Raw genomic sequence first — 25,210 nt, 5'->3', positions numbered from 1 at the left:
CATCTTTATGCTTCCATAAAAATAAAACCATACAGTTGCCAGTGGGGCAGCAAATATCACATGACCATAAGGGTCAATTGGTGTACCCCAATCTAAATCTAAAACAACCATTCCTTTCTATTCTTAAACCTCTCCAGATCATACCTTGCTAAAAGCACCAAGATGCGTGTTAATCATAATTTGTATCAAGGTACATTATAGACTGGGTCTATGATTACTTGCTATGGGCAAAAGTCACTGTATCAGGTAATACAATAAAGATTCCTGGAAGCATGAACTAGATTTGAACTTAAATCTTTGGAAAAATAAAACAAATACTAAGGGCTTCTCCAAGAAACTATAAATCAACAAAATACAAAATCTTAAATCCTGTTAAACACGGAAATAGATTTTCAAAACAGGACCTAAACTAAAAATGTATTTTAGCTATATCTCATGATGTCCTGAGAGCTTGGTTTAATCACATCCTAAAAATTATTGTCAGACAAAAATTAACCTCAGTTCAAATTGTTTTAATCACTTAAATATTCTATTTCTTCATCCTTACATTCCTTTTTATCAGGTCAGTACAGCTATATAGTTCAATTTAAATTTGACATTCACTACTGCAAGTTAATAATAGACACCACTCTTATTTAAGTTATTAAATCTTAACATTAAAATGCAGGATTACCACTGTTTTCAAAGTTTCCTTTTCTTACTAAATTCATCTTGATGATTACATTCCAGATCCCTGTTATAAATTAATTTTTAAATGCATAGAACACCTTTGTTCACAGAACCATATCAAAGCAACAACAAAGTGCGTGTAAAAGCAGAAGTAATAAATACTATTTGGGATAGATTTATTAGTATTTTATTCCATATTTAGATACTAATAAAAGATGCAGGCCCTTACATACACGGGAACTTGAAAATCACGGTCCAACAAAAATCAACAGCAAGACTGCCATTGACTTAAATGTAGCCAGGATTTCAGTCAAAATATATGTGGTGTCCCTCAACCAATACACATTTATGTCTGTAAAAAGTCTTAAAAAAAATAATCTGAGTATATTTGGGAATAGGTCACAACATAAGGAAGGTACTGAATGAGTGAAATACCAGATGTGCAAAATTCAAAGTCAAAGAGCAACTCTGATGCAGTTTCAACAAAGTCTCAAGTTAATTACACTTGAAACGCCAGTCTAGATCATTACATATAAAGCACAGAAATTTACCTTCTCCACATCTGTATATCTGTTTCTATGGAAAAGAGTAAGTCTGTGAGCAAGCGCTGATGCATCAGTGACCACTTAAACTCAGGAATACGGAACACAGTTGACCTAGAGTCTCTTCGCTGCCCATCTGACGTAGCAGCTAGCTCTTGTCCTGATGAATCTTGCTGCCTTGAGGTCTGAACACAGAGTTTGCAAACAGAAAAGAAAAACAAAACAAAAAAAAAACAAAAACAAAACAACAAACCATACTCTGGTTATTGGTTTTCATGGCACACACTGAAATAGATTTAATGGACTTGAGATTTTAGATATTCAACAAGTTCAGACTGTGTACATGGTTACAAATAAAGCTAAAACTATTACACAAATGCTATTTACTGGATATACCAGACCTACAAACTAGTCTACAGCTGCACTATCACACCTGTCAGTCTAGGCATACACAAGCAGCAGCCCAACCTTACCACGGGGGGAGTATATGTCGCTGTAGACAGTGGTTTTCCTCCTTTAAGGAAGAATGGTGCAGAATGAAGAGCATCCATTAGCAGGTATCTCTGCAGAAGGGAAGTACTCAGACACGTGACCATTTAACCATGAAAAGCTGAGTTAGAAACTAGAGACTAGAGGGGTGGAGCACTGCAGCACGCAACAGAAGCCCAGTTTTAAATTACACTTGCACATAAAAGAAAAAAAAAAAAAAGGTAGGCTGATGCGATGGAGTGACAATCCCATCAAATTTTAGTTTCAAATATACATATGCATCTCGTACCTCCTGCAGAGTAGCTAGTGGAAAAAAGTATTTTCACAAGTTCCATCAGGATACAAAAGAAACTTAGTGTTATTTTTTTTCTGCACAAACAGTGCTCACTTCTCAATAATTATAAAAGACAAGATTGAAAAGAGTAAAAGGGAGGCTGAGTAAAGAAGCAGAAGAAATTCTATATAAAATCCTCTTAGAATATATAAACGTTTCTGTCAATTCTTCAAACTTAAGAAGCACCAACACAGATGAAGTGTCCATCTAGCCAAATACTCAGTCTCAATCAGCATCTATAGGTGGATGTACAAAGAACAAAATCTTAAAGACTTCTCAGTACACAAATTAGTATGAATTATGGCCATTTTAACGAAGGAGTGAAAGTGATCTTTAGATAACTCAAAAAATCCACACACATTAAAATCCCCAAAATGTGTAGGGGCACACTTTTTCAAAAACCTCATAAAATAAGAACTTCCTTTTATTTTTAAGCTAGACAGATGAAGGACAGATAGAATTTACCTCGGGTATGGATCTTGGGGGCAGAGGTGCTTCTAGACATGTGTTAGCTTTCAGTTCCAGTTTTTCTGTATCTGATGCCACACTAGAAACATCAAGTTTGGCAATCCTTTTGTCAGAGGCTCCTGCAGGCTCTGACACACGGGCATTTGTATTTTCTTCAGCTGTTTTGGTTTCACTAAAAAGAATCTTTTCTTCCTCCAGCTTCTTTTTCCCTTCTGAATCCAGCGGAGTCGCTCCTTCTTGAACTGCAGAACTCACTGTTTCTGGTAAAGATGACAGTTCTTGGTTTTTCCCCTCCACACCTTCAGTATCTTCGGATTTTAAAAGCACAGATTCAGGTTGCTTCTCTATTGCTCTTTCCTGCTTTGTCACTTCGCTTTCATTAGAGCTACTTTCCTTGTTTGTTTCTGAAAACTCTTCTGAAGGTAAAGGCATACTACTTTCCTCTTTCAAATCAACAAAATCATCTTCATCTTCCACGTCTACTGTTGATTTTTCCAGTCTTTCTGGACTTTCAGGAGTTTCTCCTTCCAAAGTAGTTTGCATAGCTAAAGAAGCAGCAGTGACAGCTACTGTTTCTTCCACAAGCTCGTCAGCTTTGCTCAGAGAATCTTCAATTGCTTCAGCTATTCCAGTACTAATTTCTGAAACACTTGGCTTTATTGCTTCTGGTTCTGGAGAAAATTCCACACAAGACACCGCTTTTAAATCCTGTGTAGTCTCACCGTCTTCCCCCTCTACCTCCTCCCTATGATTAGATACTGAATGAGTTTGTTGGTCACCATCTGAGGAGGTATTTGTCTCTTTTTTTGCAGTACTGCACTCCATACCATCGTCGATAATGCAGGAAGGAGTAGCGGCATCTTCTTTTAACTCCAAACATTGCTGCCTTCCCTTGGTTTCAGCTTCTTTGCTAACTCCAGAGATGGTTCTAATTGGTGTTGAAGAATGCTGTCCACTCCCTTCACCTCCTTTCCCTTGGTACTCCCTGTACATTTGAGAAAGACTCTCTTTGTGCATTTCAAAAGTTACCTAAAAGAACAGAGTTGAAAGTACATTAAAAAATATACATTAACGACTGTTTCTCTGAAAAAAAAAAACCACCAAAATCATTGCTCAAAGTTATATTACAAATTTAATACTGCACTCATGATAAAAAGTAATTTCACGTTGGAGATCACTTCAACTGAGAGCATGTTTTTCTTAAGTGTACCTGTTATTCCTGGACAAAAGAAAGAAAAAAAAGTAACATCAGAGTCAAAAAATCCCAGACTGATCCTAAGGACAGGAAATTAAACGTTTACTAGAAGTACTCAGAGTTTTAAAGACTACTTCTAGTAAAAGAAGTGAAAATGTTTAAAGTTTAATATTTGTAGTTAACACTCGTATTATTTCCTAGGCTAATTACAGTCACCTATAATTAGAGTTATCTGTGCTACTTGAATTCACATAATTGTATAGAATGCAGATAAAAATGCAACAGCATAACATCCAGAGAATTACTAAATTTGAGACAGCTGACAATCTTTTGTAAGGGGGGGGACACTGTGACAAGCATCAGTGGCACTTATTATAGCTGAGCTTTCACATCATTTTAGTCCCTTGAGTATGGCTCAACAATCTGCAAAGATAAACAAACTTACGAGAAGTTCACATAAAAAAAAAAAAAATACAATCCCACAAAGTCAGAGCGGAGAGAAGCATGTAACGAAGCCAAAATCCTGGGGACCTCCAGATGATACCTGAAATTCTGCAGAGGACTTTTCCTCTAGTGAATGCTATTCTCCTGGTCTAAAAGGCATGTGAGAATAGCTACACAATCTGATTAAAGTGAAAAGATCTTCCTACAGATGAACTGGAAAAAAAAATATTACTGTTTTTAGCTATATTAAAAAAAATCCAGATAAAAAAACCTCTTTATATACATACTGATAAAACTAATTTGCCCAAATAAATAGCTGCGTGTTGAAAGAAAATCTCAGTAGACTAACTGAAGTTTTTATTACACTGTCATTCAATCTAGTTTATCCATACCTTTCTATTTAGGATTTAGATTTATCTTCTATAACAGAAGTGTTCATTTATCTGTAAGCTTAGTTCTCAAAATTTTCCCAACATATAAGCTGCAGCTGAGGGTTGTATTTTTTTTTAACCGTTTTCTTTATCATAAACATTTTCCATAGGCAAAGTAGACCAGTAAATTTTACTAAATACATGAATGCACATTTTCTTATTGTCTTACATACTAAACTTACTCATTTGGATCTCATCTAAAAATTCCATGTATGTGGTATTCAAAGTGACAATTAGTAGGAATATTTTCACTTAAGACAATACATGTAAGTCAAAAACTAAATTGACACGTTAAAAAGACATTAGAAATCATAGTTAACAAATCAGAGAGGAGCAAAGAACAAACAAAGGTAAAAAGCAATATTCTTGACAGGTTGTGCTGTCAACATTAGCTTTTTAACACACTATTTTCTTCATCAATCAAATATAAGCTAAGTACTGTAGGCGCAGCATACTATTGTAACACTTCACCTGAAGCATGTTATTTGTTCAAGTTGATTTAATTGAAACTTAAGTCTCTAGCAATAGAACCGGGATCTCTTCCTCCTCCTGTTTAAAAAAAAAAAAAAAGCCCTCCTGTACTAGTTTTAAATCAGTTATGTAGAAACAAAAAAGTGTGAATGATGACAAGTGACTGGAAGCTCATCCATCTGTCACAACAGATCTACAAAATACTTGATTACAGGGTATTGATGAACAGAACATGGGAGGGGCATTATTATTTTAGAAATACTTCCTTCCTGAACTGTACCATAGTCAGAATGTCAAAAGCAACCCAAACCAGATTATGATAATAAGCTCTCCCTCGCACTTTTAATTTGTTTTCCAAAACATGATAAAGCAAAGCTGCTACTTTTGACAAATCATCACTTTTCTGAAGAAATCTTGACAACTTGAGCTTATCTCCAGCTTGTTTTCCCTCTTCTCTCCCTCCCTGTTGCTTCCTCCATTTCAAAAACTACTAAAAAGTTTTAGGTCAACGAGTACTAAAGAGACGTTCAACAAATAAAAATACTGTTGGTTTATTTTAGCAAAACTTATCATATGTACTTCCCAGAAAGCAGACTGACCCACAATACGTATACGTTACCTATGCAACGCGAGTATAGCTGTAACAAACCTGTGACATAGCTACCTTCACTCATTTCTGTCTTCAGTATCAGACTTGTTATTGCAACATTCAATTTGCAAAATACATGGGAAAAATGACTCCTCAGAAGTATTTGCAGGCTTTAGTTACACTGCACGCTTAATTTTTTTAACCTTGTTTAGCTACATCCAAATATGAGACCTGGGTTCTACTCTGGTTATGCACTGCTTCCAAAACTGTTGAACAAGTCTCGGGTCTAGCTTTAAAATCTTATTTCACTAGTTCCCTTAAACCAAGGCAAAGCAAGACAGAGATAAAGATGAGAATGGTACTTTTTCCCCCCCACACACTTTTTTTTTTTTGTGGAAAGGGGCAAATAAGGGAGACATGTATGTCAAATTCTATTACCACTGCTGCCATCTCTCCCCAGTATAAACAGGGATAGGCATGACGACACTAAGATGATCACAAGAGAGCGGCTGGAGTGACCCGTTACAGAACATTATTTTCTTCAGTGCTCAAACTTGTGCGCAATGGAGAGTAGTACACGACTCACAGAACATGTTCAATAACAGCAACTATTCAATCTTAATGGAACGAATCATATAGATGTTTTGCAGGGCTGGCAGACACTAAATCCACCTTGCAAAAAGAGCACGTTCACGGTGTTGCAGGAGTTTCATCCAGCAACACTTGATGCTTACACTGGTCCTTACAAAACACAACAAGCTTTCACAGCAATATAAAGCGCTAAGTTCTGGCAGCACTATCTACACAAGTGCTTTGATAGATTACCAACCTGGTTGAAGTAAATTGCAGGCATCAAGGAATATAACTTTAAATGCATTCTAAAAGCACACAATTGGTTCTGTTACAGCTGCACTACAAGGAATCACTAAGGTTAAGGCCAGAAAGTAACATCAGATCATCTAGCCCAGCCCTTGATTTTAACCCCCTTTCCTACACGTTCAGCCTAGTGACATGAATTGGATGACAGCATCCAGAAAGTTGTCCAGCCTTGGTTTTAGAAATCAAAAGATGAAATCTCCCCTGGATCATTTGTTCCAAATCTACTCTACCATCTTAAAAAAAAAAAAAAGTATCCTTCATTTTGAAAGTCTAGCTTCAATTTCTAGTCACTAATTATGTCTCCATTTCCGAGTTGTTAAAAACACCTCAATGAGGAAGAAATACCATGTTTTCAAGGTTTGGTTTTTTTCTTTAACGTACTGTAACAATGATTTTAAAACACCAAAAGATGGAGAAGTAACAGGACAATCTAAAAAGAATGAGGTATCATTCTGACAGACCAGAATCCTTCCTGTGACCCCCTTCTGAAACCTTTTCAGCTCTTCAAAAAATCTTTAATACCATGAACATCCGAATTTTCATGCATCATTCCCATGTAAGTCTCATTAAACTCATATGCAGGAGTAAAAGCAACCTACTTTATGGCTTCTCACTTTCCATTCCACGAACACATTCTACAACGCTGGTGACTACTTTTGGAGAAATAGTCAGTTAGTTATATCAAGGTTTGTATAACCTGTGATGTACTCTTTTTCTGTAACACTGACTTCTTTCTGGAGTGCTATCAAGCCAATCCCCTTTACTGCTGTCTATTGCAGCTTCAAATTTTCTCTTACCAACCAATTTTATCATCTTCTTAACAGCATTAAATCAACCTTGCTTGAAAACAAGTCAAAATCCACTCTCCGTAAGACCAGGGCTGTAAGCTTGCTTTTACTTTCCTCCCTCCCCTCCGGATTCTTAACTCCACCACCTCATGGTCACCACAGCCAAGGCTGCCTTTGACCTTCACATTCCCAACAAGCCCCTTGTCGTTGCTGAGTATGAGGGTCCAGAAAAACAACTCTCCTTTTTGGCTCTTCTATCACTTGGAGGAGGAAGAAGCTGTCCATGAACTTCAAGAACCTCCTGGATTGTTCGTCCTGCTGTGTTGACCCTCCAGCATCTATCAGGCACAGGAGGGCCAGGGCCTGCAAAATGAGGCTGCTCCTATCTGTCTGTAGAAGACTTCACCTGCTTGTTCTTCACAGTCATTTGGTCTGTAGCAGACGCCCACTATAATTTCACCTGTACCTGTCCTCTCTTTTAATCCTAACCCAGAAAGCCTGAGTTAGCTCCTTATCCATCCCCAGGCACAGCTCCATACACTCCAACTGCTCTCTCGCATAAAGGGCAACTCCTATTCCTCATCTTCCCAGTCTGTACTTTCTAAAGAGCTGATATCCCTTCGTTACTTCACTCTAGTCACGGGAACCATCCCACCACGTCTCCATGATCCTAACATGATTATTATGTTCGTACTTCATACTGTGTTACTGAAAGCTCCAAATTTTCTGGCCCTTCATTAGCAACTTCACTGCCTCATTAGACAAGATTTCAGTTATTCTTAATAGCTTAAGTTATGAGATCCTTGACAACAATGGAGTCTCCCTGCCTCCAAACTCTTTCCTTCGCATAACTTCTTGTTTAATTTTGAAGACACTTAAGATTTCAGTACTGGAAGAAAAGTTCATCCAGATGTAAGACTCACTATTTTTTTATAATCCAAACAATCACAAACCACAATCTTATCTAACAACTAGCCACTGTTTCAGCAAAGCTCTCTGGTATTTATTAGCAATATATACTTATCTTATTCATCCATTATTCAAAATCTTCCCATGCTCTTTTCTCTCTTTTGTTCTCTTAAGAGTTTCTTGTTGCATGCTTTCTTTTTCCTAATAACCTACATGTGCCCTGAAGTCAGATTGGCACCATAGGTATTTGTATTAATTTTTAATGTTAACATGTGAATTATGAATTACTGAGTAGTTTTGTTTTTCCAACAAGACTGTTAGTTACAAGTATAAGTTCTACTGACTGCATAGGTTAGAGACACAACTAACTGCAACAAGTTGATCTTTGCCCAGCTGTGGTCAACAGTTAAAAATACAATGTATGGTACAGGGATGCAATATAATTTCGTGATCAGTCTCACCTGAAACAAGAAATAGACAATGATTTGGAAGCCATTACAGAGCAACACTCTGGAAACCAGACTGCGCTCTTCAGGATTGTTAATTGCTACTGGGGTAGGGAGGGGTGGGGGGAAGGGAGAGAAGAAGAAAAAAAAAAGTAGCAAGAAGGTCAATACAGACAACTTATCTTTACAGATGGGCAATGTAAACTTATGGGTAAATAAATCCAAGCCCAATCTGATGAGAATCTATGTTGATTTAAGAACAATGCCAGAAACTGCAAGGAGAGACACACTGGTAAAGAAAGTTAAATAGTACAGAACTACAGAAGAAAATCACTCACAAAAAAAACCCCAAAATCCGCTTAAAAAGAATAGCAATTTCTACTTCCACCATAAACATCAGAAAGAATTCATGTCACTTAATGTATTAAATACTGTCCTTTAAATAACATTCCAATTAAAATAGCAATGCACAAAATAATGCAGACTACCTAAAACAGTATTTTTTTCAAACTTGCACATTTTGAGTTTGGGTTTTTCTTATTTATATTAAAAAAAACCCCAAATTTAAGAAATACTGCTATGTAAAATCCAACTTTTCAACAAGCCCGAATAAACAGTTCTGCTCACTATATTAATTTGTAATTTGGTTTGATGGGAAACCAAGAAATAGTGGCACTATGATGGAGGCACTGGGCATTTCTTCCCCCGCACTTTGGTTGTGTGACATGGCATTTATGAAGCACACCGGTTCACAAAGCCAAACGAAAACACCTAAGGTTAACAAAAGCAGTATCAACGAAAGTGCAAAATGAACTAGAAATTATGATTACTAAATACAAGGAGACAGATAGCATATAAGGGTACTAAAGATTAACATTAGAATCTGCAAGCATGCAACAATTTACAAGACAACTGTTAGCTTGAAGAACCTTAAATGTACTTAAGTCGTTTTTTATTTTCCTTCAGGCATTTGCAACTGTAAAGCGGATAATACAAAATTAATTACTAGAAATTGTTCTAAATTAGTGAGCTAAAAGGCCAATCATTAATCTTCACCATCATTTGATGGTTAATCCATAGCTGTTTGCAATGCTTGGAATGCATCTCTACGCACTACTAGTTAAAGACACTTGTGAGCTAATAACTGCAACATTTGCCTCTGCCATCAATTTTAACTTAATTTGACATCCAACATTTACTAATTGCCAAGGAGAAAAATTAGCATACAGCAATGAAAAAGGTTAAGATGATTGACATTTGTATTAAAGAACACAGGGAAAATATTTTAACTATACGTTAAGATTTTCTCCTTTTTTTTTTTCATTATCAGGTGGGCAATTTTGTCGAGTAGAGAGAGAAAGGGAATGTCTGCCAGACAGGTCAGACAATTATATAGTACTGCTGTTTCCTTATAGAGTCTGCTCAGTGCAAACTAGCTCCTGCGCTGCTGACACCATCAATAAACTCTTCATAATTCCAGCAAGCGTTACAACTTTTTAAATCTTAACAAGGACTTTATTGACCTGTTTTTCCACTTCTCCTCTAGCAACATTAACTGTTCAAAAGCAGAAACCAATCTCCAAACAAAACCATGTCTGTTTAGACAGGAGGCACCAATATCTGAAGATATCAAACCTAATTTTCAATCCAGTGAAGTGAAAGATACAAAGGTACCGTATGCACCATACACTGACTTACAGTCTGTAACCCACTGACCTGAGGAAGCTCTGGGTTATTTCTGAGTGGTTCACAGAAGAAAGCTAAGAAAAGCAAATTAACATATATTATGCAGGACATTACATATGAGAAATTTCTAGGAGTCTAAGCTTCCACCAAAAGAGCATTCACTGACACACAAAGCGAGGGGGGAATTAAAACCACTCCACCAAGACATTTTCACGTTCCTGCATTTTCATCCAAGTGGCAATATTTTTGCCTTTTTTCTCCTCAGCTTGAGAAAAAAAAATATGCACGGAAATAATTTCTAGAATAAGGAAGCAAGTACTAGTCAATATAATTCATAAAAGTCTTTGCTTATCTGAGAGATAATTTTATGTATGTTGGCAGCGTTTTATTTTGAAATCAAGTCATGGTATAGGTTACTGTTACATCACCACACAATAATAAATTGAAACAGCATACCAGACATGTATTTGCTCATTTTCACTAATGCAACTATTGCTTTTAATTTGTTTAAATTGCAAGACATGAGCACATTATCCTCTCAAGGTACACATTTCCTCCCTCTCTCAATCCCTGTCACCATTCCTACAGTTCAGTAGACTGTCAAATTCTGCCTTGTGCACATTTGATATTTAGTTATTGACAAAAACACCTTGTAACTAAACTCAATGTTTACCACTCTGTATTGTCATAATACCCAGCTATAGGTCTTGTGCGCTTCTCTCTTTGGCCGTCCTTTTCCAGTGTCTCCATGTGTGGTTGGCAGCCCTGCAGCGGAGACTCCATATACATCATTTCTACTCATGGCCCAGAGGCTCAATTCAGTCCCCACAGCCACCACCCGAACACAGGTAGTGGCAAGTATGGAGAAGGTTTGCCTCTAACTCTGCAGCAACAGCAAAGGAGGCCACTAACAATGCTTGAGGCTGCAGACATAGGTCCCATCTTCCAATGATTTTTATACTGAGTTACACAGATGAGAATCCATTCTCTTTTCAGGTCATCTTGCTTAGGAAGACTATCACATAGCTGTTTGCCTCTTTATGTATCAGTTCTTTCCGCTGCAAATGTTCCCCCATTTCTTCTTTTTGAGACCTCTGGCACTTCACAACCCATAGCAAATCTCTATTACACTCTTCCTTTAAGGCTTCTACCCAACTGATCCTGTTCTTTCCTGCTTCATAAATTCTCAGTTTACCTTGCTCACTCTACTCCTATGCCCCATTTCACACTTCTTTTCCAGTTTGAATTAGTAAAATTTTAGCATCCTGCAGCTTTATTCACGACATTCCACTCAATCAAACTGAGTGAATAATGAGATGGAGGAGCTCTCCATTACCCATACATGCTGCATGCATAAGAGCCCATCAGTGGTACAAGATCCCTCCTCCTGACTATTTTACCTCCTGAATAATGAAAATACTTTCTTCTCAGAAATGCCGATTAGGAAAAGTCTTCCCACACACCTACTACAAAAGAAGCTGTAACAAGGACACACTTAGAAAAGGTGAAGGATTGCGTTATAACCACACATCTTGGAGGGTACACAGCTCTAAAGGAGGCTGCACGTTCTAGTCTCCAAGTTCCTTCTGCTCTCCGTAAGACAGGTGACCCCCCCAAGAATCATTTCTATCTAGGATAAGCAATAATTTTTTATAAATAACTATTTATAACATATGAATGAACACCATATTTAAGCATTTCAAGGGTGCTACTTAGTTTGGGTCTCCCCCAGCTTTGCTTCATTGATACATTGGGCATCACACAATTGAAAACCAAAAACCTGCAGTAGCACAATGACCCTCTTGGCTAGCTACCTCTGCTTCCCTGCAGGGCAACGCAGACACACTTTTCAGAGGACTGAAGAGCATCTGAACATACCTGCACATACCACTGTGGGAGACCCTACGTTCTTCCAGATAGGGAGAAAAAAAATGGAGACAAACCCATTCTCAATAACTCATGAATGCCAATGAGATTGGGACTCAAGAGATCCTGATAGCCTGTTACTTTCTAAAGCTACTGAGCCGTGTTCACTTCTCTGCAACTTAGTTTTTAAAATTGCTATCATATACTAACTCCTCCACCACCTAATCTTTGCTGCTTTTGCCTGTTTACCCTCATCTGACAGTGATGAAAATCAGGCAAACATAACACATGTAAACGCTGTGCACATCTTAGTTTTTTTTTTCTCTCCAGTATTAAATGAGCTGGGCATCAAAGAACATACAAATTTACTGAATACTCACTAATGTTTACTACAACTGTACTTCCTTAGATTGAAAACTAACAATTACTTAGAAATACATTGTATGTTAAAGTTACAGTACTAACATTTTAAGATTATACTTCTTCCTATTCAGATCCTTGAACAAAATTTTTCCACTTACACAGCAATTTCCACTTATACAGCAATAAAACTGTAGCTTATATATATAAACTTTTCTGAGTCTTACTCAATAAAAATTTCTTGCACCACTAAAAAAAAGATATTAATCAGAATTTACGCAAATACCTTCTCTTTAACCGAATCACATGGTAACACGAAGCAACTTTTTAGTTGTAAAATGTATTGAAGGGTCTGAAATAAGCAAATGTTAGTTATTCGCAGTAGTTTAAACGTTCAGATAATTTAGGAGTGTATTATACTGTGTAAATCATTATATTCTTTTAAAACTTGGGGAAGCTGAAAGGTCAAAAAGGCAAGTTGTCCACCATTCTTTACTTGTTTCCTATTATTAACCCCCGAATCATTGGTCCTTTCCACAAAGTAACACGGCTAGACAGATAAAATCTAAGGCCTAGCTCGCATGGTTACAAAGTTTAAAAACCAGGAGTTCTTAAGATGCTTTCATAAATTGAGCACTGGCCAGTTAGAACGATTAATTAGTTCTTGATTTTATTTAATTTTTTTATTAACATTTTTATTGAACTAGGAGCCACAGATTAAACACCTTTGTATACACTGTGTTAACATTCAGAAGGCATCAAAAAATATAATATGGAAATGAGCAAAATACTTGAGTAATACTAAGAAATTTGGCTTTAAAAAGGTTACACGCACCTTCTAAATCCTGAGCGCAAGGAAACCAATGCAGTGCAATTACGCTAGAAAAGCCGTTGCTGCTTATAAAACGTTGTGCAGCTGTTGGAGGAGAGGGTTACAGTGACAAACAGCTTCCCTGCTACAAAGGTGGCAGGAAATCTATCAAACTGGACAATAAAATCGCAATTGAGTTTCTTTGGCTTTTTATAGCAGCTGCATGTATCTTGATGTGTAGCTCTGCAAAACCTATCCAATTCTGTAACACTAGTCCTTTATACACTAGTTCTTTATCATAGAATGGTGTTATAAATTAGCGGCAAGAATGGCACAAAGGGTTGTAAAAAGGAAAAATAAGCAGTAACCCAATACAATTAGAGATGAAATAATAAAAACACAAATTGGTTATTCTCTTAGCAATGTTAAGGACATATTTTTGTTCCCATAATTCCCACATTACTTTGAAAGCCTGCTAGAAATCAAAAACATCTGAGATGCACTTAGCATTGAACAATTTGCCCACTGACTTATGCCTACACTATGTTATGTGTGAATCTATATGAATCTCAATACTGGTATAACAGGATAGAAAACCACTCAAAATAAGTAAAATTAGAGGGATTAAAAATTCATTATCATCAGATATTTATATCAGTTTATAAGGATATTTTTCAAGCGATTAGGAAGGTTTTACCACAAAGAGCTTTTTCTGTGATTTATCCTAATTCATGCTTATGTGATTAAAAGGTAGTTATGAAACATCATCTAGCTTTATATTACTAGTTGCATAAATTGCATGTATTATTTATAAAAAAGTTAAAATGGCAAATGCCTAATAAAAGTGAAAAAATCAAATTTTTAAATCCTTGATTATTGCATCATCATTCATATCACTACTGTTAAGTTAGTTTCTGGGTGCTTTTGTTGTTTAATCATTTCTGTTTAGGCTTCTGGAACTGGACTTTATTAGCCCTAACATCCAAACAAAATGAACTCCTTGATGATTCCTTTAAAATTACACCACCACTCTGCCACTAGCTCTGCCCACGCTCACACACTTCTAACCTTGCCATTCATTGTTCAGCTCCCTCTAAAGCAGGCTGGAAGAACAAACAGTCCTTATATATTGACCAGAAAGCCAAGACGGTTAGACTTGGGAGAAGTGACACAGGAAGTTACTTGTACAACCAAGGATACCTCACTGTGCCGGCATGCCAGGAACCAAAATGAGAAACACAAAGAGTGAAGCACGTCATCGAATCATAGAATCGCCTGGGTTGGAAGGGACCTTTCAGACCATCTAGTCCAACCATCAACCTAACTCTGACAAAACCCATCACTAAACCATATCGCTAAGCACTACGTCCGCTCGTCTTTTAAACACCTCCAGGGATGGTGCCTCAACCACTTTCCTGGTCAGCCTGTTCCAATGCCTGATAACCCTTTCAGTGTAAAAAAATTTTCCTCATATCCATATATCCATTTGTTACAGTATTGCAAAAAACCACAGATTTAAAAAAAAAAATAAATAATAAAAATCCAAAGTAACGTTATCTGTATCTCGATTTTTTCAGTATTTTCTGAAATTGTTTGGGTTTCTTTTCTTAATGTTTGGCCTTGGCATCACAATAAAATCTTGGTTTTTCCTCTATGAACTCTACGCCATTGATTGGCCACATTAAGTCACTGAAGATAACGACCAAAAATCCATATAATCACTTTGACATAGAAGCTGTTTAAATGAGATTTCCAACATTACATTATCTTACAAGAAGAGGCTGAGAACAGAACTACAGCTTATAAAGCAATGTGCTAGACAATTCCTAAATTCAATACGCCAAAGCTCTATAACAGAGGTAGAAAGCTGGTCTTCCTTCGCTCCCCTCTCCACCTTTCCCCGAGGACAGACAGTTCCCCAGCAAGCACAGAAATGCTTTAAATTATGCCCGTTTCTATAAAAGCACGCTAGGGATCTTTTCTCTGGCTACAGCTTGCCGTACAATCTACTCCACCCATGTCCTCTGCAATCTTGGGGGAAAGAGAGGAAACAGGTTTTTTGAAAACTGCGGAGCTGACACAAAAGATTAAGGATATTTCGACAACTGTGATCTCTGTAAGGGTTAAAATTTGACCCTGGCTTCTTTGCACCTGGATTCCATTTAGCTAAGTGACTATTTAATGATATTATTTCACACACTTTTATTTTATAGATTTCTACATTTGTCTCCCCACAGCCCAATAATCCACCATCGAGCTATGAATGTGATAAATAAACGGAGCTGCAAAATAACAGTATTCTTGCTGTCTGCAGAATGACTTTTTTGAGAAAAAAATCATACAAAAATCAAGGACCTCAGAAATGCTAACAATTCCTTAGAATCATAAAGCCATCTCTAGGATTCTCAGATGTCCTTTTCACTCAGTTAAATTGCACACATTTAGAAATGTATCATTGATAATTTAATTCATTTTAGGTAAATATTTCTGATAAGCCAGAATAATTACAGAGGCCCACATTGGCCTCACACTTTTTTTCAGAATAAGGCAGGGCAGTTATCTTTTATACTACTGGGCCTCGTTCAAAAATCCACTAATAACTTTCACGATGTAATTCTGATTGTACCAACAACAAAAAAATCAGACAGAAGAATAATGAAGGGTAATAGTCTCATTCATACTGCAAGGATTTGCGTTCTCACCCTGTATTCCATGACAGCTTCACAGATGAAACATCTGGCTTAACTTTGATTTCTTTGCTTTTTACTGGTTTGTGTTACAGCCTTTTGATGTTACTAAAAGGTATTTTTGTTTATGAATAGATATGGTGCGCCACCTTGTGTTCCTGCCATTACTAAAAACTGAAACCAACGCTAAAATTTTCCAGAAATGCTCCTGAAATTTGATTATCTCATTTTTGAAAATTTGTGCCATTTTCAGTATAGACTAGTACTAACACAATTTGAGCAACAACAAAAAAAGACTTGTGTTCAAACCACAACATTAACATTTAATTGTCAAATATTTGAACATTACGCCCAGTTACAGATATAAACACAGAGCTTAACTATTGACCTTCACTTCAAGCCTATCTCACCGTACAATACAGCACTTTAAGGCTCTAAATCTAAATACACAGTGTAACAAAATTTCCCAACTATTTGAAACACTCACCTTTGAATGTGTGATTGACAGTGTATCCACCCAAACACGCCAGCCACCCCACTCATATTTGATTGCATGGTAGAGCAAAATTCGAAATATGGTATACACCATCTCCGTTATCTTCTGTTCCTCAGAAGTCTTTGGATTAAAACAGCAAAGGGAAAGCATCCACTCCTGCCAGACCGAGCACTGCAACAAACTCCTGCAAAATACATACACGCTATTTAATGAAATTTCAAAATGTGTCTGAGAAATATACATCAGCTAAGTCAGGAATTCAACACGTTTAAAATAATTGCTATGTGCATGCTTCTCTAATTTTACATATTGAAGACTATACTAGAGTATAGAATTTGGCAAACAGCAATGAAGCTGTATCCGCTTAATGAGCCTAATTTACCAGGAGACCTTGTTACTTTGTATACATGTGCATATAGCAAGCTACCTTACCTCCTATTTTCTCTGCTATTATTAAATAGTTTAATCATATCTGAGAGAAAGGCTCGCCGAACCTCCAGAGCTTCTGGACACTGTGGAGAATTACGTAGCAGGATTGCAATAACCTTCAAAATCTCTGTAAAACAGTTCATGAGCAACAAAATATTAAGCACAACATAAAATACAGGACACCTTCCAGTGTTGTTTGTACAAGAAAAACGAAGCCACACAACACAGTTTTATACTGAGAAAACGCCCATCTCTGAGTATTTAACTAATACAAATCCCTTTGTCCAAGGCTTCTCAAACCTGGTCACCATCAGGGGATTTGCAGGCCTACACAGCTGAAGAAAATGGAATAAAAGTTAAATTATTCTGAAATTTTTTTGGAATTATCAGGTTTAAGCAACACAAATGTTACTGCATGACAAACGACAAGCTACCGGAATCCGTTAGAACCTTTTTCGAAGGAAGTTCACATAATACAATGCATCCATTATAAAATCAATATATGAGAAAAATGCATAGACTTTGCTCTACCTTAATATTTCTGAATTTTTGACGAATGCAAACAACTTCCAATTACACATAGCAATTTCTGTTATTAAAAAAGTTTGAGAAAGGGGACAAAACCTTCCTGATACAAAATTTCATCTCTTATGAGCATAGCGTTTTCTATATTTTCAGGAGATAGTCAAAATTGTGAGTATATTCTATTTTTTGAAGCAGTGGGGCAGTCACTCTTCTTGTTACTTTAAAAAAGTTAACTTTGTAAATAAATTAGGGTGTAAATTTAACACGGTCACTGTGATAGTTTCAGGTCACCTTGTACAATTCCTTTAAAAAGATAAATTCTTTATTTGAAAATATTAGCACTGAGCTTAAAAAGGTACTCTAGAAGTCACTCCTCCTACTACATCTAGATTATTCCAGACTCATACCTCACACTACAAATAACTGTATTACCCACAGCAGTGTCTGTCAACTTCAAAAATCTTAAGAGAAAGTAACAGAAATCTCATCACATTTCTTACTTCATACAGATTTACCAGAAGGCAAATGGCATACTGCAACCAGATTTCTTTCCTGTGTATCTGCTTTGCTTTCTTTTCTCTTCCCCCACTTTCCACATGAAGCAAACCCACAACTATGACCTACATTAAATGACAAAGCAGCTGTGAAAGTGAAAAATCTATTATTTCTCCAGAAAAAAAATGAACTCCCAAAGCTATCATAAGTCCATTGTATTATATAGAGAGCACATTAATAATGCATATAATTCAGAAAAGATCAGTATTTTCTCTTAGTTCAAAAGACATCTGAAGTTTCATATCAAGATATTTCCCATAAAGTTAGCTAACCAAAACAGTGAGCAGATACATTTCTCCTACTTTCCATCTAGCGTTGTCGTACTAAATGTAATTTAAGATAAAGGCTGTTCCCATATTTCAGGTAATTTAGCCTGACATCACTAAATAATGCAATCAGAATTTTGCTGGAACCTTAACATGTACTAAATCAAAGTACGCTGCGCATGCAAGTATTGAAAAACCATTTCATAACATGACTGCACAGCCAAAAGGGTGAGTTATGAACTACATACACATTTAGACACATAAAAAATCTTTCAAAAAGCCATAGAGACATACTTCCTAAATAACTCCAACTAAATGCACATTATCTTTCTTTTGTATGAAAAACAATGTAAACCTAAGATCAGAATTAAGACTGGCAGATGTAATTAATAAGCTTTTTCAAGTGTTTTTTTTTATATCAGACTTTTCTTATGGTAGTGCTTAGAAATGTGTATCATTCTTACGAGGATTTTGTATCTTCACTGTTGAATCTGGGTCAGGATGTTGTTTATGTATCACTTGAGTGCAAATCTGTTCCGTCAGAATCTAGCAAGAAAGGAAAAGATGCCATATCAATGTTCATAAAGACAGCTTACTGAAAAATAGTTGGATACATCCTTCATACAGTATCATCACTATTTCACCATGATTCTAAAAATTAACCAAAAAACCCACTTGTTCTCTTTCTTGGTAATTTATTTCATCCTGTTCCTGAAATTTTACTCAAAACTATTTTTTGTGCTTTCTTTTAAGCGCACGCTGTTATTTTAAATACATTGGAAGAGAAGCCCGAATCTAACCAAAACAATCATCATAAGGCAAGATCATTGCCATAATAAAATTCCACATATATATGAGTGTCTGCTTGAGACATTCAGGTTACTCATTTTCCAGAATTGTTCATAATGAGCATAACCAAGTTAAGGGCAGGAGTGGGGGGGAGAGGGAGGGAACGATGACCAACTCAAGTAGTGAGCTTGAGGAAAAAGAAAAAAAAAAAGCAGCACTCAGCTGCATCACGCTAAGATTTAATGTCATCTGGAACATATCAGCACAAATATGTAAGCAATTTTCTAACAATGTCTTACAAGTAATTAGGAAGATTGGATCCTAACTACAGTATATTACTACCTCAAATAGGACATTGTATGTGGTCATGGTGATTAAGCTTGTCTGAAGCATCAGCCTTTCAGCCAACAAAGAGAACAATCCATGTCCAAGCATGACTTCAGCTTTTCTCCTAAAATAGTACAGAAAGATAAAATAAACTTACATATTTCAACTTGCTTTAGGGGGAAAAAAGTGTGCCTCAAGAAATATGAAATCACCAGAAACTTTTTCGTTCTTTAAGTCTTTCACTTTTGGTTAAGGAAAAGGGCAAGGATTCAAATTCTGAAAGGACAAGTCATTCCCTGAAGACAGACAAAAGACAGTAACTTTCTTCCGTAAATGCAGTCCACTCACCCATGGGCCCAAAAAGCTGAAACACACCCTTGGGGATTGCTTAATAAACACCAGGGAAAGGGCATCTTTGTCCTCGTTTCACTCGAAAATACAACCATGGACAGCGATCTCAACAGTTACCTGCTACTGCAGTCACCTGGAGACGCAGTACATCTAGCGCTCTGTAAGTAACACGGGATTCAACCTCACCAGTCTAATTCTTGCTACCCGTTTCAGTGGAATTATGGGAAAAGACCACTTTAAAAAGCAGGCAGCCATACTGCCAGTAAGTATTAAATAAACTCGGTAAGGAAGCGATGATGCCTGGACACTAGTTGCCAATAACAAGTAATTCCACCACATCAGAAATGTATTAACGACAAGCAAATGGAAGGGTACTTGAAGAATAGTAGCTCCTATTCAGTGAAGCATATTTAGTGATTAAGCTCAAATATAGCTTTTTTTTTTTCAACTTTACATACAAATGTATGTATACACACCAAATAATATATACACAAAATAATAAATGCCATACATGTGTCACAACCTTTCTTTCTTCCTTCATTTTTGGGAGGTTTTGTTCTAAGACCTAAAGCAGTACTTACTTTGGAGCGAGATGCTTTAAGAAATATCCCATCACTTTTAGAGCTTGCACCCTGATGCCTTCACTTCGTGATGCTAAAAGCTTGTAGACAACCCTAAGTGGAGAAAACACAAGGCTTCCTAAAATAGTTGAAATACACAGCAATTTTTAGAATGACAAATTAACTGCAGTAGACTGCAAATAAAATTTAAAAGAATGACTATGAATAAGATTACAAAAAAGTGTGATGTTTCTGTTAATGGCACAATAGTTTGTGATTTTACATTCAGAGATTTTTAATCAAATTTAAGTATCTCCCAAACATCAATACACAAAACATGCTGTGAAAAGCTGCTGCAATTCCGATATTGAGAACTGTCTCAATTTGATATTTTGTCCAGAAAACTACACAAGCAATTGTTTTAGTATAAACGTAGCTGGACAGATGGAGGGGGATTTATTACTAGCGCTAATATTTGAAATCTGTGTGCGCTGCTGCTCCCTCAGGAGGGATAGAGGAAGACAAGAAGTCAGGAGGCATCCTTCTCATTTCACCTACATCAGTTTCTGCTCTTCACCTCCTTATGATTATGCTCTACACCCGCTTATGAGTCTCCACTGAGAAGGTTTAAGAAGAAAGCCGAGGGGAGCAAGGGGCATGTCTGTAGCAAAGTACTAAACTTAACTAGCTGAACAGTTCTAGCCAAAGTTTTCCCAAGAAAGAAAATGAGAGTTACAAACACAGCAAGGAAAGTGTCAATGTAACCAATGAAAGTCTGGTAAATTAATAAACAATTGGAAGCGTCCAGTAACCTTAAATATCCAGTAACCTTAAATATACTTGACATTACCAATTCAATCTGTAATACTGCATGGATCTCATCACGTGTATCTATGCCTTCCACTCCCCAAATAAAAATAAATTGGACTTAACTTCTCAAACATTTATTTGCGGTACATTAAAGCTTAATCTTTTATTAAATGAATTTTATTTACAGAGTGAAAAATTCTAATATAGGCCTTCTGTCAATGTGAAGAATAGCAAATGCAGGTTTTTGATCCTTGTAAATCTCCCATAAAAACATAAGACATCTAAATATATTTCTCAGTTACATGTAATTTCATTCATTGCTTACTTTTTAGACAGTAAAGTGGTTATGACCATGTCACCATCTGATTTTAGTCGGGCTATGCTTCACGGTATTGCACAGATTCTGAATTTTTGAAATATGATTTAGCTTGTACCTACATGGACTAGTAAGCTCTCTCTGAAAAAAGAAAAGATTTCCTAATGCTCCATGAAATCATATTGGAACAGAAGGCACGGTACTCAGCCTTTACCATGAATATTTTCTGAATAAATTTTTGAGGAAATTTATATCACTTTAGTAGGGGGAAGGGAAAAAATAATAATAATGTCAATGACTCTTGAGTCTTTCCAAAAATATCCCAATACTGCATTTTAGATCAGCCAGTTGTGAAGAGTTCAAAGGACTTATTCAAGTTTTTAGGCCTTATCTATACATAACTGAGCATTCATCACTAGTTATACATTCCTTCACTTTTACATACAAATATTACCCAAGATACTTTATCTAAGACAAAAAAAATCTACTTCTGTACTAGAATGTAAGTGAAAACCCAGGAGTGATTAAAACCCATTTATCTATAACAAATAACTTATCCTGGAGAAAGCTGCAGCCACAGCAACTACAGAACCAGAAGAATGAGACAGCCCACGATACAATGTTCGTTCAAGCAATATTATCCATTTCCCTGCTTGTCTTAACAGTATGAGGGTTACCTAATGGCATAGGAAAAAAAATGTCCTTACACTTATTCTTTCTTCATTAGATTGGTTACTTTTAAGGTTTTAATTGGTAAAAAACTCCAAATATTTATAAAGCTTTGTAAATTTTAAATTTCAAGAATATGGTGTTTTAATTGCAAAAAGTAGACATATCGATAAGCATACAAACAACCCGTTAAGTGACTGGAGACAATCCAGGAGCAAGGAAAGTAACAAACGAGACAAGAAAAAGTGATTTCTCACTGTGGACTCACTATTCATACTGACTTGCCCGTTTCCTAGTTAATAAAAAAGCAAATGTCTACTGCCAGTTGTTAAATAAAAACAAACATATTGCATTGGAGACCCAACATGACATTCAAATACTTTATTATTTAGAGTTTTTATTAGGTTCCATAGCATAATACATTACCATACAAATGAAGTCAAAGCTGAAGAAAATGGGTTAAAAAAAAAAATAAAAAAAAAATCAGCCTACCACTAAAAAGGGAAGAAAACAATTATGAACGTGCCTGAATGTTGTCTCTTGAGAAAGGGCAACTGAAAAAAATGTATGTATAAATAGGGGTTAACCAATAGGTGCAACAAAATGTATGAAACGAGACTCTACAACAGCAAGAGAATTACTGCTCCACATACCCTTCTAGGAATAGTTCTTACATTTGTTTGCCTGTTCCAATTTTTTCCCCCCACTATGTCCCTGCAGGTTCATTTCAAGTTAGAAAAGAAGTTCAATGATGTGACCACCCTCTGAGAGCCACAACACAAAATCAGAGTCATAACTTAGTCGTCTTCTAGCAGATCTTCTCTTGTGCTTTCACTGTTAGTAGAATTTGCTACTTTCCCTACTTTTCTCTCACAATAGTGTTAAACAAAATTTTTCTGTTTGTTAGGAAAAAAAGAATGTGAACAATCCATACCACAAAGCATTAAATTTAAACAAATAAAAGGTTTCTTCTGCAAAAATCCCATAATGTTTTACACATTAAAAAAAAAAAGGAAAGAAAGCTAACAAAGATCAGAAGAAATCTGAACCAATTTTTTGGCAGCCCACTTTCAGTTCTAAAACATATGCAAGAATGGGAGGCTAAAGACTAAGCACTAGTAGATGAAAACTTAACATCTACATATGGACTAACTCAAATTATCACTAACTGTTTTAGCATGACTGACAGCTTGGAAACATTAAATCAACAAAAACACTAAAAAAAAAGCCCTTATTGATAATTAATCCAACATCCCCTCTTGTCAAAAGAACACCTGGACACAAAAATCTCCCAAGATGAGGAGTCTAAGATTGCAACACATACACTGATTGATGAGGACCTTTCAGATTTCATGGTAATTCTAGCAAGCAACAGCATGGTCAAAATACAATTTCCTTTTGCCCGCTCAAAAAATTCAAACTTACTGTAATCCATTTCTCTGATCGAAAGCAGGAATCATAGAACTGGGATGCTCTGACATCAGAGCAACAAGCAACTGCAAGACATCCATTAGATTGTCATCCTGTTGAATAAAAGTTACAAATTTGAATTAAAAATGCATGTACACTAGAACAGTAGCGGCTAAAAGAACCACTACAAAGTATTTCAAAATGATCTGGAGAGTAATAGTAAACCAAGGACCAAAACAATTAGGCCAGGATCAAAAGAGCTATAGATCTGGAAGGCAAGGGCAGGAGAAAATATTACCAAAAAACCCCTATAATTTTTAGAGTGAAAAGTGATATATCTATGTCTGGGATGTAAGCCTTTGACAGGCAATGGACTATTGGACTATGCTATTTCCTTCCACACACACGCTCATCTGTTTGCAGATATATTTCCACCTCTTTTACTGCGCAGGAGCTAGAAATAAACTGTCGCACATTTTCTGGGGCACAGAGTAGTGTTTAATGAAAAATCTCTACTAACAAATGTCCACCCCAGAAAAAAAAAAAAAAAAAAACAACACACACAAACCACACACCACCACCTCCCACAGACAACATTTAAAATGGGAAATTCAAACTTCTCAGTACAGTTTTCCATACTGTTAAGTCTAAAGCACTCTAAACTACAGTTTATTAACCTCTTGCAAGTTCATTATAACTAAAAATAACCTATGAAGTAGCAAAATGCAACTGTTGTCTTTTCCTGTTCTCTGTGGTATTAAAATGGAAGCTTATTAAAAAAAAAACAAAACACTTTCCAACACTTTTGAACAAATATTCTGATTCTTTCTCTATTAGAAAACCAGTTTTACACTCCCTGAACCACTGTGTTCACCTGAGTATATTACTAGCTTACATTACAGACACTATCACTGATGAATGAGCCTGATGAGAAGGTTGAATTTTACTTTTTTGTTGATGTTTTTCTGAATTTACAACTAGACACCTAATTCTGCGGGATTCGGCATTCATGGATCTTTTAGACTTGACCATGCAAACTGCTAAGATAGTTAAAATATCACCTCCTCATCTGAAGGATATATAAAGTTTCTGCTATTTTAGCTTATTCTTACGTGTTAGCAAGAGTCTTATTTTTTTACATCTCCATATAAAGTAGAATGACTTAAATTGCTTAACCATGGTACTATCAAGTAGTAGTAACCAGCACAGAGAATAAAAGGAAAATATAGGTGTAAACAAAAAAAGAAAAAAATCCATGCTGCTTGAAGTGAAGTTCAATTAATTCCTTATTTTACCCATTTCAAGCACCCTTACAGAGATGAGATCAGTTAGATTTATGTCCCCATTTCCCTTGTCTTTGATGTTGCATCTGGCATAAAGTGCCTTTTCCTGGTGCTAAAATATGAAGATGCAGATGTATCAGTGGTAACCAACATTTTCTCCCAATTAAGTTTATATGCTTCTCCTAGATGCCATTAACATACATCTTTATTTTTTAATGCATGTTTTCAATTCTATTGCTTTATTTAAGAAGCAAAATAAAAAGGAGAGAAAAACAAAACAAAAAAAATATTACTTAGGCAGCATAAAACAAGGTTTTGTCTTTTTTTTTTTTTTTATATAAAGTCAGCCTCGCCATCTGT

General features: G+C 36.1%; 1 protein-coding gene across 4 annotated transcripts in view; it reads right to left on the bottom strand.

Moving 5' to 3' along the window:
• The window catches only part of LRBA (LPS responsive beige-like anchor protein), a 414,027-nt gene that overhangs the window by 326,596 nt on the left and 62,221 nt on the right, over nucleotides 1-25,210 (bottom strand). For 3 of the 4 annotated variants that reach the window (XM_074588815.1, XM_074588817.1, XM_074588816.1), the window contains exons 17-24: nucleotides 23,583-23,680; nucleotides 20,384-20,476; nucleotides 19,467-19,575; nucleotides 18,800-18,881; nucleotides 16,993-17,116; nucleotides 16,552-16,744; nucleotides 2,500-3,531; nucleotides 1,221-1,396 (exon numbers count right to left, since the gene is read on the bottom strand). In XM_074588815.1, coding sequence (XP_074444916.1) covers nucleotides 1,221-1,396; nucleotides 2,500-3,531; nucleotides 16,552-16,744; nucleotides 16,993-17,116; nucleotides 18,800-18,881; nucleotides 19,467-19,575; nucleotides 20,384-20,476; nucleotides 23,583-23,680 — 1,907 coding nt within the window. Of the gene's footprint in view, nucleotides 1-1,220; nucleotides 1,397-1,684; nucleotides 1,775-2,499; nucleotides 3,532-16,551; nucleotides 16,745-16,992; nucleotides 17,117-18,799; nucleotides 18,882-19,466; nucleotides 19,576-20,383; nucleotides 20,477-23,582; nucleotides 23,681-25,210 lie in introns of all 4 variants that reach the window. The other variant, XM_074588818.1, reaches the window with a different exon arrangement.

The sequence above is a fragment of the Larus michahellis genome, chromosome 5 (genome assembly GCF_964199755.1).
Source record: "Larus michahellis chromosome 5, bLarMic1.1, whole genome shotgun sequence".
Classification (NCBI taxonomy): domain Eukaryota; kingdom Metazoa; phylum Chordata; class Aves; order Charadriiformes; family Laridae; genus Larus; species Larus michahellis.
Note: the sequence above shows the minus strand (reverse complement) of the source record. Positions and strands in the feature narration are given on the sequence as shown.